General features: G+C 37.8%; 3 protein-coding genes and 1 non-coding gene across 5 annotated transcripts; 3 read left to right on the top strand and 1 right to left on the bottom strand.

The window, feature by feature from the left end:
- Positions 1-460: 460 nt before the first annotated feature.
- On the bottom strand, positions 461-1,159 carry LOC101304502. Its single transcript, XM_004305967.1, has one exon. It carries the CDS (start codon positions 1,157-1,159, stop codon positions 461-463), a length of 699 nt encoding a protein of 232 aa, XP_004306015.1.
- A 4,988-nt stretch (positions 1,160-6,147) lies between these two features.
- TRNAE-UUC lies at positions 6,148-6,219 on the top strand. Its single transcript has one exon. It is a non-coding gene; the product is annotated as a tRNA-Glu (tRNA).
- A 593-nt stretch (positions 6,220-6,812) lies between these two features.
- Positions 6,813-10,080, top strand: LOC101313909 (ELMO domain-containing protein A-like). Its single transcript, XM_004304079.1, has 10 exons — positions 6,813-6,982; positions 7,474-7,576; positions 7,760-7,854; positions 8,234-8,302; positions 8,820-8,935; positions 9,103-9,157; positions 9,254-9,374; positions 9,478-9,525; positions 9,623-9,717; positions 9,866-10,080. Exons 1-10 carry the CDS (start codon positions 6,929-6,931, stop codon positions 9,965-9,967), a joined length of 858 nt encoding a protein of 285 aa, XP_004304127.1. The 5' UTR covers positions 6,813-6,928; the 3' UTR covers positions 9,968-10,080.
- A 1,939-nt stretch (positions 10,081-12,019) lies between these two features.
- LOC101313436 ((RS)-norcoclaurine 6-O-methyltransferase-like) lies at positions 12,020-13,409 on the top strand. Of its 2 annotated transcripts, XM_004304078.1 has the most exons (3): positions 12,020-12,805; positions 12,930-13,013; positions 13,090-13,402. In XM_004304078.1, exons 1-3 carry the CDS (start codon positions 12,023-12,025, stop codon positions 13,162-13,164), a joined length of 942 nt encoding a protein of 313 aa, XP_004304126.1. In that variant the 5' UTR covers positions 12,020-12,022; the 3' UTR covers positions 13,165-13,402. The 2 variants fall into 2 exon arrangements, with proteins under 2 accessions (XP_004304126.1, XP_004304125.1); XM_004304077.1 differs by having other exon boundaries at positions 12,930-13,409.
- The last annotated feature ends 346 nt before the right edge of the window (positions 13,410-13,755 follow it).

Raw genomic sequence — 13,755 nt, 5'->3', positions numbered from 1 at the left:
TGACTTTAGCCGACGACTTATACGTGTGTCGTCGGCTAAAGTCACCACAGACGAGCTTTTCCCGACGAAATCTTAGCCGACGAAAGGTCGTCGGCTAAGATCTTAGCCGACGAATTAAGCTGACAGGCCGACGAAAAATTTTCGTCGGCTAAAGTGCTTGTCCTGGTAGTGATAGTGTTAAGTACATTAACCGTTGGAAATAAGGCTTATACCAATGAGGCAATGATATATTGATATATAACCTCTCTCTTTTGGCTCAACATAAAATTCCTCAATTGATCGCTATGTGACTATTCTGAAAGTACAAAGTACACAGACAAACAACCAATTTTCAAACAAAATCTATGTATACATTTATGTGTACATCCTTAATGCTCTTCGTAGAATCAGGCTATGTACTATGATAATGTCACATAAACAATATTCTTGTATACATTTGGGAAAAAAGAAAAAGTCAGGTTTATATAAAATATTTTACATTAGTCCCTTCACATATCATGTTTGACATCTTTAGCTGCTCCTTGCCTTCCTTGCCTGCGGACAAACTATCAACGTCCATGGAGCAGTTGGCCGCAAGCTCAACCTTGAGGTTATGCCCTAAAATGATTGCCTCTCCGTGTGTCTTGACTGCAACGACTAAAGGGATGCTGTTGCTCTTCACCTTCTCATTAAACGTATTCGCGGAACCGCCAAAGTCACCCTTGGTTAAGTCTCCTTTGAGGTCGATATTCATCGATGTGATATTAGCTGTAGGTTGCTTGAACTCCGGGAACATCCCAGAACAAAGCTTGACAAAGTTTGAGCGTCCGTCCCTAAATAGGAGGTCTACAGTGCTGTCCTTCTCGTAGACAATGGTGATATATTTGTTAAGGTTGTTGGATCCGAGATTGACTACAAAGCGACCGTGGAACTTGAAGTCGTTTGTGAAGTTGTAGGCATTGGAGGTGATGCCAAAAACTGTGTACTTGGGAAGGCTGGGATTTACGATTGCCCAAAACCCGGCCACAACGGCTGCGAATATCAATGCAAGGGCAAAGAGGCCACAACAGAACCAACCGTAGCATTTCAGGCAAGGATGTCTTGAGCGGCGAGCTCCGGCTGGAGCATATCGAGGAGCGTTACGGCCGTGGGGACCTGGGAACTGCTGATCATGAACCATTGTACGTATATGAAGATATATTGGTTAGGGCCAGGACGTTGTCGCTGACGCCTAGGAAGCTAAGTGGATTGATAAGCAAGCATCAACCCTCAAATGAATAGAAGGATGAGTACTTAACCCTTCTGGTGATATCACAAGGTGTGCATGCAAAGGAGAAAAAAAGACCTTTCTTTTCTTCTATCGTTACAAGTTGTAAAGGATGAGAAATTCGTACTCCGTAAAATGCAGTTCTTCTTCTTCTTACTCCTTTACAGACGTCAAAACCGAAGCAGAAATCTAGATGTGAAATCTACGTATGGGGGGACTTTTGGATATGCATGTCGATTGATGGCCAATGACTATAGGACATTGGTATAGCAGAAAGTTTTGTTATGTTAGGCCAGAAAAATAGGATTCCGTTACGTATGTGTGGCACATATTGTAATCTCCAGACTGGATTTTGTGGTTTATCCTTGTTTTCCTCAATTTTCTATATTTTAGGCGGTTCATCATCATACATACCTGTTGTTCATGGATCTAATAATCAAACAAGACTATACTTAGCTTAGCCCTGCTCGCATGAGAGACAGTTTATAAGAGGACTGTGAGAGACGAATTACGTCTGCTCACAATCCCTAATACTTAGCTTATTGCTCATGTTCTTAATGGAAATTAGATTTATAATCTACAAATTGGTGGGTATGAATCTCTTACCGTAATTCATACTCGATTAGACAACATAACATATCAAATAAAATTGAGGTCGATGATAAACCAGATTAGCAAGACATACTAAAACCACTCGCTACTGGGTTTAGGAGAGAAAGCTTGAATGGCAAAACGACAATTACAAGACCTAAATGCCCCAGCTTCCGATACCGACGACATGAGCTTCTTTACTGATGTCTTGACCTTACTAACCACCTTGTTCAACTTCCGACAACACACCGACCGCTGCGAATTATCCGCCGTTTCAAACTTGTAGGAGTTAATGAATATCTGCCGTCGTTGCTTGGCTTCATCCTCTGCAGTCCTCAAAGGAAAACTCGCCACTTTCTTGCGCTTAAACGACATCGATCTTCGCGGTGGCTCTTGCACGTTTTCGCTTCTCGTCGCTTCATCCAAAGGCTCATAGCCTTTGAACCGCCGGCTCAGACGCTTCACGGTGGTGTTTCGGGCCAGACCGTTCATGGCTCTGCTTCTCTATGCGCTAGCTTATGCACACTGGTAAAACGAAGCTGGAGAAGAAGAAGTACCTTTTGAGTTGCTGGATCTGAGCTCTTATATATAATTAGTAGAGAAATCTACCTTTTCTTCTGCGCGTTTTCTTGTTGGTTTAACTTGCTCGAGAATTTGAGTGACGGTTGACCGTTACTTTATTGTTTTCTTTCCGGTCTTGATTGGCAGCCCTTAAGCTAGCAAGTAGTCTTTGAAGTTGAACAGTTAAAGCAAGTCAAATAAGATCAACAAAGCAGTAGCTTTCCGAGTAGAGAAAAGGGCCGACTTAATGCTCTATACATGCACTATCTTACTAGCTCCCTTGGCTTGCTTGTGATCCACCTTATATATCGACGCAGCAAAGTACGAGGCAAGTAAAATCCTACAAAGATAAACACGGACATTTACTAAAAGATAGAAAACTCTATGATTGAGATGCAGAATAGATAATACGATCGGTCTTTATATAGACAAATTTAAGTCTTAAACCAACTCGACTTAAAATTGAAATCTTAACGAAATTTCAAAACAAATCCAAAAACAGAAAGAGTTCTAAATCTAAATCGTAAAAGACATAGATCCTAAATGAGAAACTAAATATTTTTAAGATTCATTGCAAAATTACTGGTCATATCAATCTTAACAAAATCCCAAGTCTGTAATCTGATAAAAACACGCTCCTAAATAGTGAATGAGAAGAAGTATATATATTTACTACTCTAACGCTAGCCTTGCTCATCAAAGGATAATTACACATCAGGAAGAAGGTTGACTACAAGATTAGAGAAGCAAAAGATTCTCTTCACATCTAAATGCATACATTCTAAATGCAGTAGCTTGAAGTATTGACCCGTTGATGATTCTTAGGCAAAATATTCATCAAGTCCCTTGTAGTCTTGTTGCTTGTGGATTGTGATGTATATCTGGAAGCCCCCTGGACAAGAAAAACTGTGCCAAGTAAACTCTTTGTACATCGATCGACATCATATCATGTTCAATGTGGAAAAAGTGGAATTCAGTGTGACTATGCTGTTTAAGACTTTAAGCACAACCCGGCCGTAACATTCTAAATCCTTTTAAAAGTCCTCAATTTGGGTATCTGACAATCTGACTCGAGTCACTTGACTATATAAATAAATACTGCAATTGAGATTTCGAGTTACTGCGTTTTAATATCTAAACTATATATCATAGTAAACATAAATATCACTTAATACCATAATCAAAATATAAATAAATAAAATAGGCTATCATGATAATCGAATATCTTATTCTCTGTACAAGTTAAGTTTTTGTTCAAGTACGTACATACCTTGAGAGTCTTCTTCTTTGTCTAGTTAAGATTTTCTTTATAGCCAAATCCAGATTTCTGCATATACTCGAAGTCAATCTTATATAGACGTGTTGTTAAAGAGAATCCTACTTAGAAATAAACTTCTATTTTTTCCTCAATATATATATGATAGGGTTTATAATCTCCATATTTACTTATTCAGATTTCAGATTCACGTACAATAACTGACAAGATTTGTTTTGAGTTATATACACTACAGTGACTACACCCTCTTTTGCTTAATTCCCAAGTAACATAAATTGACGATAATCAACATTAATGACTTCACCTTAGAATTTTTCCGAGTTTTTAAGACTCGTGTGCCAAATTCCAACATTATATTATATATATACTTGCCAAGTCGAGGTTGGGTCTTCACCGATGGGCTTCAATGCCACCACCCTATTTAGCTTTTGTTCTTCATAATGACGGCTTGCCTTGTCCTCCGGCGCCGGTCATGGGAATGATTTAGTTTGTTACTCTCTGTTTTTTTGCTGTTTTTGTTCTATCTCCTACTAGTTATCTAGTTGATAGAGCACAATATATTATTACTTGTTATTGGGCCTTGGGCTATTTGGACTTTGCCTACTTCAATGAATTACTCATTTCAAAAACAAAAACAAAAAATTAGCTAGTGATCGAAAATATATATATTCGATCATCTCTCGATATATATAAATTGAGTGCAGTAAGTAACGAGTGACCACCAAACCCAGGGGCTCAATTGACATTCAAGACATACGGTCCATATATGAAGGACCATAGATAGATACCAGTATTACTACCCAGCTATCTAACTAGCTACTTGATGGATATTATTAATGGCAGTCACAGCATGTAGACGTATCCCTTCTCTCTATCACTCCCAAATTTATTAGCTTAACTCTTTCAAAATAAATAACAGAGCTCACACATTTATGATTTATGGCTACGTGAAGCCTGGGTCTGAGTACTCATCACGTAGAAGAGGCACTATCAATCTTAGTAAATATATTGTTCGAGCTTCTTAATTTATATACTCACCCTTTCTTCCATGGAACCACAAAAGCGAATAGCTTGAGTCCTGTGACTTCTGTCTGCGTCTCATGTATAAATCCAGGAATCTTGTATTTCATGTGAACCCTGATCTCTTCTCTCACACTGTACTACTCACTCCCTGTGATTTGCTTCAATACCACTTTCTTTCTTTATATTTGCTTGCTTCTTCCTCGGCCTTTATATATTCATCTTCTTCATCCTCCTGTTGATACCATCATCCATACTTTTCACAGAGCTTTTTCTAGCTTTGCATAGTTAATTAACCTTAGTTGTTCACAGAAAGAAAAAGCCATGAAGGGTTGCAATGTTATTGTCATCGCAGTTCTCCTTGTTCTTCTTTTAGTTCCAGCTGCTATGTCTGCTAGGCACATAGCTCGCCCTCACTCACGTATGTATCAGCAATACTCTACTTCCTAGTCTTATGTATGTGCTTGTATGTAACAGAATGATAAATATTATAAGCCCATGTAGGCGAGTTGGGAAAATTATGTAAAAAAATTTCGAGGAGGATGTGTAAGAAGTTTAGAAAACACTCCTAGTCTGAGTTCTGTGAGTTTTAGCAAATCCTTAATGATTAATGTTCATAATGCAGGTCATGTACGCCATCTGCGTTCTTCATCTGCACTCTCAAAAAGTACTACTACTACTACTACTGCCGCAACAAATGATCATCAGGGTGCTCATGTAGCTGCAAGACAATTTTTCAGAAAGGGGCCGGACACACTTCAAGTGGCAGGCTCTTCGCTACCGGACTGTTCACACGCCTGCGGTTCTTGCACGCCATGTCGACTGGTGATGGTGAGCTTCGTTTGCTCAACAATAGAGGAAGCCGAGACTTGCCCCATGGCTTACAAGTGCATGTGTAATAACAAGTCTTATCCCGTTCCGTAAACGTGATGTTCATCAATGAACTGATCGATCGTATGTCAATTGTACGTAGAGGCAGTTAAATTAGCTAGCAAGTTAGAATAGTAAACACTAACATAGTAGTGTTGCTCCCTGTGTTTGGTTTTAGGCTTTTAGTTTTCTCTTTGGACGTCCAGTTTGTTAACTTTGTTTGCTCCAATATGTGTAATCAGAGAGCTTCTCTTCTTACTAGTCAATGATTCGAATTGTTCTGCATCCGAAATGTTCAATTACCGTGGACATTATTACTCGTCTCAGATTCTTCTGAAAATTAACATGTATTTGCTCAAATTTCTTCAATATCCAATGGCACACATGATTAAGCTTGACCGGATGAACTATAACATCTTCAATTAATACAAATTTATCAAGTACTTTTAAACATGAAATGAGTGTCCTAAATTATACAAATGTGGATATTAAGTATTGTTAATCTTGGTTGGTGTTAATTTTCTTCTCTAATCAAGAAGGAAGAAAGGTCCATCTATGTAGCATTGAACCAACTGAACAACAATCCATTGTCGTCCAGCGGTTAGGATATCTGGCTTTCACCCAGGAGACCCGGGTTCGATTCCCGGCAATGGAACTTTTTAATTTTTTTGTTTTTGGATCATATATTTCATATGGGCCGTCCAAAAAGAAATCTTTGGTACCCGATAGCTACGTTATAGCCTAGTCTGCAGGAAACTGATTGGTTTCGTTGCCATTGATAGAGGGAGACACAACACTCCTTCCCTAAACAAGACTTTTTGTCATTCTCAGAAAACATAATGTTGTCTTCTTCTTCTTCTTCTATCTCTATCAATCTTGCTCCCTCCCGTTTCTTCAACTGGACCCCGCTGTTAAACCACCACCATCAACCTCATAACCACCGACAACACCACAACCAGAGCCAACATGTGTCCTCAGACGCCATAGCAGGTAACCCCCTCCTATGGTAGCTGTAACTTAATTTTGTCTTGTATGTATGTCATGTCAGAAGCAGACCTCACTTTCTAATCAAATTTTCAATCTTTCAATTTTTCTTTAATTGCATGAACCTTTAATTTACACATAATTTCAAATAAAGACCCTTCAATGGTGCCTTTAATCTTTTCCCCTTTTGAAAAGGTTCTCATCTTCCTTTGCTTTGACTCTTTCTGTCTCTCTTTAAAAGAAAAGTTGAACAAATTTGAGGTTGAATCAGAGGGGAATAAGAACATGAGTTGGGTGCAATCATTTGCCACCCTTTTTGTTTTGCTTTCGGTTAAAAAGGGTGAAAGATTCTCTCTTTCTCTTTGTTTTGGAACCCCCTAATGAGATTAAGGAGGAGCAGGAAATGCTTTCCTTCTTGCGCTTTCCTTCACCAAGTAAACTCTTTGTCATCTCTCTTTCCTTGATTAGTCTGTATGTTTATGAAAGTATTTCTTTCTTTTGATCTGAATATCTGTGTATGAAGCTATTTAAAAGATTTTGAACATAGTTAATATCTAGCAGTAAGGTTTGGTACCATTATCTATGTCTTGTATTTGGAACTGGTTCATTTTTGATAATGGATGAGCTATTTCTCATTGTTATGTAGAGTGTTCTAGTGGAATTGATAGCTGGTCTGTCTGTTAGACTATTACTGATTGAGAATCTCTTTACCAAGTGTTTACATTATCAGTTCAAAGCTTTCATTTTGATTGTGTGCTGCATTTTTTACGTTATATAGTTATCTGAATGTTTGTTTTTGTTAGGGTGTTCTTCATGCTTTTAGCTTCCAAATGTGTAATTGCGCAACTTGAGTGGAAACATTTATATGCTACCTTGTGTTATGCGGCGGTTTATAAATACCGAAAGGCACAAATCTTCAATGTAGGTTGATGAGGATGAGGTTTATTGGACACAGAAGAGCAAAAGCAGGAAGGAGTTGGGGAGACGTGGTTCAGCTCGAGTGATACCACAGTTAGTTCAATGCTTTGGTGAGTAGAGTTGATATTGTTTTTCCCATTCAGTGCTTAGTTCTGTTCTCCAGTCTCCCTCCTTTTGCTCAACCCTAGATAATAGATTTTAATGGTACTTTCTCTTAACATGGGAGTTCTGTGTTGATCCTATTGCTTTCTGGGGTGTGTTTGCTCATCACTAATCCTTGCTTATGGTGGTAGTTAATGCTATGGTTGGACCACGATCATGGACAGGACTCTTTAGCCGCTCAAGACGTAGTGAGAAGTATGCTGAGTACCCTTTGAGTCCTATGCAGGTATATAGATCTGTAATCAGTCTTCCCGTATAAACTGTTATATATTGTAGTTTTGCTTCTGATGTTCATCGTTTTAGTGAATGCAAGTTTCCATTTCTCCATTTCACTTGGACTACTTGTATAGATATATGTACAACTGAAACTATCCGTAGTGTGCAAGCTTTGACATATTGATCATGGTATTCGTTTCATAATTTAATGATGTTGCTGTTTTTTCTACAATCACACATATTTTCATCTTCTTCTTTGATTTAGTCCTGAAGACATAAGCATCATTTTTTTTTTTTTTGTCGAAAAGGAAGACTTCAGCATCAGTTGTAACTTTAATCTACTGAATACTTCAGCATGGGAAATTCAATATTTGTTTTGAACTTAACAGGAGCTGAGACTTTTGAGGCTTCAAGAACGACTACAAGTACCTTTTGACGTGACTCGCCCTGATCATCGAGTACATTCTTCATGCTGTTTCTAAATCATTTTTTTTCAATCTATTTCCACTATTATCTTGCTTCAATTTGATTACTGAGATATGCTAAAATTAGATGACCTGATAGAGGTTCTTACTTTTCATGACTGCCTGCTGGCAAAAAAAAGAGTCGTATCATATTTCCCTCTTCTCAGTTGAAAATCTTAGCTGTTGCTTGAGCAAGATCCTGTTACCACCTCAGTTTTCATGACTGCCTGCTGGCAAAAAAAGTCTTATCATATTTCCCTCTTCTCAGTTGAAAATCTTAGCTGTTGCTTGAGGAAGATAGAGGTTCTTACTTTTCATGACTGCCTGCTGGCAAAAAAAGAGTCGTATCATATTTCCCTCTTCTCAGTTGAAAATCTTAGCTGTTGCTTGAGGAAGATCCTGTTACCACCTCAGTTTTCATGCTCGCTTAATAGAAGTGCCTAACATTTGCTCTGTTCTCTTGTTTGTTGTTATATCATTGATTAAGCTTATGATTCTATGTAAATATCAGGAAGCCTTGAAAGCATTCTGGCATGCTGCCTTTCCAGATGTTGCTCTCAGTGGTTTGATCTCTGAGCAATGGAAAGAGTTGGGTTGGCAAGGTCCTAACCCATCAACTGACTTTAGGTATGGTATCGTATCTCTCAAAATTTACATGAACATATGAAGTCTTTGATCAAACGGAAAAGCTAAAAGAAAAACAGAAAGACATGGAGTTTGTAACTCCTCACTTGACATTAGTACCATTGTGTTTCACAATTTTTATTTGTCTTATGGTGGAATGATCTTTTCAGGAGTTGCGGTGTTATTGCCCTTGAGAACTTGATTTTCTTTGCCAGAACTTATCCTGTATGCCTCTATCCTGTTATGTGGCTCTTACCTTCATTATATCTGAATTTTCATAAAAGATATGTTGGTACTAATTTTATAAAATTCACAATGAAGGCATCTTTCCGAAGATTATTGTTCAAGCAAGGTGGGAGACGAGCAACCTGGGAATACCCATTTGCTGTTGCTGGCATAAACATTTCATTTATGTTGATTCAGTTGTTGGATCTTTGGTCAGGTTTGTCACAAGTTCACTCAGCATCCTAGACTTTTCTTATAATGGTAGCAACAATTTTCAATTTAGTAGGTTGAAACGTTACTGATATCATGCTACCCTGCAGCAAGACCAAGGTGTCTTCCCGGGATAAATTTCGTGAAATTATTAGGAGGTAAACAAATTCACACCTCACACTATTACGTGGTGATGATTGACTATGTTCAATAATGTGATATTGAACCACCCGGATCTAATACTTGTGCTTGCAGAAGATGAAGCTGCTTTTGATGTACTATTCTGTATAGCTTTCGAAATGGTGGATGCTCAATGGCTTGCTATGAATGCATCCTACATGCAGTTTAATGTAACCTCCCAACTAACACAATGCAACAATTTTTGTTTTCGATTTCTTTTATCATGATTGGAAGGCATTCGAAATTTCGTGAACGTTAAATTCTTTGTTTCTGCTGTGAGATCTCAAGATGACTAACTCGGCGCTTTCGAATCCTCAGGATGTTCTGCAAGCAACGCGTACGCAGTTGGAAAGAGAACTATCTTTAGAAGATACTCAGAGGATACAAGATTTACCAGCTTATAATCTGTTGTACCAGTAGCTTTTTGGTACTTGGTAGTAGAGAAAAACATTAGCACTGTGCTTGAACTCGAAAATATTGGAATGAATTCAAAGATTAACACATGACAATAACAGACTGCATAAAATTGTGGGAACTTTTTCATGCCCTCATTCCAACTTCGATATACAATGTGACTTTACCTGAGTTGTTTCCATTGGATTCCTTCGGCATTTTAACCTTTGAAATGGGATCTTAATAAACACACATACCAAACGTGCAATCATGACAAGAATTCCACAGTAATATTCTCTCATCCCTTTAGTAAAAGGCAAACGAAAAGATCCAAAAGACAATAAAGAGAAGGATCATCACGTTTATAATGAGCAATGCTTTAAGTGATTCGAGGAAAATCCTATTTCCAGAGTCTAGCTGAAGTAAGTCGATGTAAATTTGGCGACCGACATACCAAACAATCAACTCTAAGAGCCCTCAGCCGTGAGCTCGAGTAATTGACGTCTAATATGTAGATTATGATTGTGAGCTGAGTTGGTTTAGTGTTTTGTTCAAAGGCGTACTTACACACGGGCTACAACCTATCCCAAATTTTAAGAAAACATTGTTTTTGTTTTGTTACATATTTATAATTTAAAAAGGTTAAATTATGAAAACCAGCCCACCCTAAATTTCTTTATGTAATTGAACTTAGTCCATATGATTTTTTTTTACCTGGATTACGTATATATTGTTTATTTTATTAAAAGTAGTTGCTCCTTTAGTATATTTTAGGTCAACTTTTTTCTCTTTATTTCTTTTTTTTTTGTCGTTGTATACGTATCTATTCTCTTCTGTCGAAACAGCTAAGTCAAATGCCAAGCTTTCTCTCTTTAATCTGCATGTATGATTCTTAGTTTTATCGGTCATCCTCTTGAAGAGTCTTGTACGTGTCATATGACCTAGTTCTCAAATCTCAATTGATTAATGACTTGATCAAATTTAGTCCCAATATCCCATAATCTCAAATCTCAATTGATTAATGTCTTGATAGTCTCAATATCTCATCATCCTATCACACTGTATTTCTATTGATATTCTAATTCTAATCTCAATTGATTGCTTACTAATTCTAAGCCAAGTGCCAAGCTTTCTCTCTTTAATCTGCATGTATGATTCTTAGTTTTATCGGTCATCCTCTTGGAGAGTCTTGTACGTGTCATATGACCTAGTTCTCAAATCTCAATTGATTAATGCCTTGATCAAATTTAGTCCCAATATCCCATCATCTCAAATCTCAATTGATTAATGCCTTGATAGTCTCAATATCCCATCATCCTATCGCACTGTATTTCTATTGATATTCTAATTCTAATCTCAATTGCTTGCTTAATTTATTGTAGATGACTAATGCTAATGATGTGTATATATATAGATATATAGTTATAATAGTACCAACGTTTGATTTATAGTTATTAGATTGTATTTTTCCGTCCAGTTAGGTTTAAGGATTATACACTCGTTTACTATATTGTTAGAGCGGTGATTGTGTGCTTAGTTATTAGATTTTGCTTCTATTCAAGAGCGTAGGGGTTTAATTTGAGTAAGTATGTTTTTTATCTTTAACTTTTATTATCGAATTTCTATAAAATGTTATAATATTGATTTCTTAATGATCAATTAACTACGTAATTATTTGATATGTTTTTAATCTAAAATGTGATATGTAAAATATAGAAGAAAAAAAATTAAAGAACTTTAAAAAAAAAATTTCAGCCCACCCTAACCTAAAATCCTAGGTCCGCCATTGGCTTTGTTATTTTTTTTTTTTAGCTACTAGCAGTAGGCATGATATCAGTTGTGCAACAATCCATATCCCCAAGATTCTGATATGTCAATTAGAAAGGTTAACCATCAAATCCATGATACCAAATTTATAAATAATTACTGCATTATTGATTTATTGTTATCAAAAGTCATTTCACGTAGCCATAATAAGGGTTAGTGTTCAACAAATTATTTGTTGTACAATTACGTGATAAGATGAGAAACCATTTCTTTATATAATGTTAGAACTCTAGATGAGATAAAAATAAACTTAAAATGGAAACAGCTGCAGAATTGGATGAAGCAAGTCTGAGAGGCCAAGCAGATGTATGGAAGTACATGCTCGGCTTTGCTGATTCCATGGCTTTGAGATCTGCTGTGGAGCTCCGCATACCAGATATCATACACTCTCATGGTCGTGCATTGACGTTGTCTGAAATAGCCTCGTCCTTCGACTCTGCATCACCCTCTCCCGATATCTCATGCCTCGCTCGCATCATGCGGTTGCTGGTCCGCCGGAACATCTTCACCGCACACCATGACGGTGAAGATTCTGAGAAAACCGGCCTCTACGGGTTGACTCACTCGTCTAGATGGCTCTTGCACGACTCAGAGCTCACTCTAGCTCCGATGGTTCTCATGGAGACCAATCCTACTCTAATGGCTCCATGGCACTGTTTCAGCCAGTGTGTCAAGCAACGCGGCCCATGCGCCTTTAAGAGGGCGCATGGGCGCGACATTTGGCAATTCTTTTCTGAAAATCTCAAGTTCAACCGATTGTTCAACGATGGCATGGCGTGTACAGCTAAGATTACAATGAAAGCGATACTTGCCGGATATAAGGGTGGGTTTGAGGACGTGGCAACACTGGTGGATGTTGGTGGTGGGACTGGAAGCGCAGTGGCGGAGATTGTGAAGGCGTATCCCAGCATTAAGGGCATCAACTTTGATCTACCACATGTAGTTGCAACAGCGCCGGTGTACCATGGGGTGTCACATGTTGGAGGTGACATGTTTGATGAGGGCAGTATTCCAAACGCAGATGCAATTTTCATGAAGGTAACTCAAATGCCAGAGTACGAAAATGGTTCTTGCAGCTAGTTTACATTGCAAGAGAACTCACTCCATGTTTATGACAAATCACATTAACATCGTGTTACTATATCTTGGATTAAAATTGCAGCGGGTTATGCACGACTGGAGCGACAGCGATTGCGTCAAGATATTGAAGAACTGCCGGAATGTGATACCGGAGAGAACTGGCAAGGTGATAATTGTGGACGTTATCCTTGAGCCAAATGGTGTTGGCATGTTTGATCTGCTAATGATTGCACACACCTCAGGTGGAAAGGAGAGGACTGAGAGTGAATGGACGAAGATGTTGGAACAAGCAGGCTTCCCTCGCCTCAAAATCATAAAAATTCCAGCTTTGATGCTCATTATTGAGGCATACCCTGTGTGAAATTATAGCTAGTTTTAATAAATTTGTGGTTATGTTTAGAGTCTATGCTTAAGATCAATTAAGCAATTGATTAATAAAAAAACTTATCTATGCATTTATGATAGTTTCGCAGGATTGTTCCAGCGGGCGGATCAGGTTCATATTGTTGTACTTATTCTCAAGTTATGATCAATAAAATATTAACGTCTTTGGATAAAAATGATATTAGTCTTATCGTATAAATACACTCGTATATGCATGTTAGGTAGGGATGGCAATGGGTAAGGTAGGGTACGGGGATCAAAATACCGTACCCATACCCTTTTATATTTCTCATCCCCGTACCCGTCCCCGTACCCGTAATTAGATAATAGGGATTCCCCGTACCCATACCCTTTGGGGATTATGTTTCCATATCCGTACCCGTACCCGTTAACAATTATGTATTAAATTATTATTATTTTAAAATACGAAATATAATTATATAAAAGTATGAAATTAAAATCAAATACCAAAATAAATAAGTTTCATGCTTCAATCCAATAAAAATAAATAACAAGTCTTGGTT

The sequence above is a fragment of the Fragaria vesca genome, linkage group LG6 (assembly GCF_000184155.1).
Source record: "Fragaria vesca subsp. vesca linkage group LG6, FraVesHawaii_1.0, whole genome shotgun sequence".
Taxonomy (NCBI): domain Eukaryota; kingdom Viridiplantae; phylum Streptophyta; class Magnoliopsida; order Rosales; family Rosaceae; genus Fragaria; species Fragaria vesca.
Note: the sequence above shows the minus strand (reverse complement) of the source record. Positions and strands in the feature narration are given on the sequence as shown.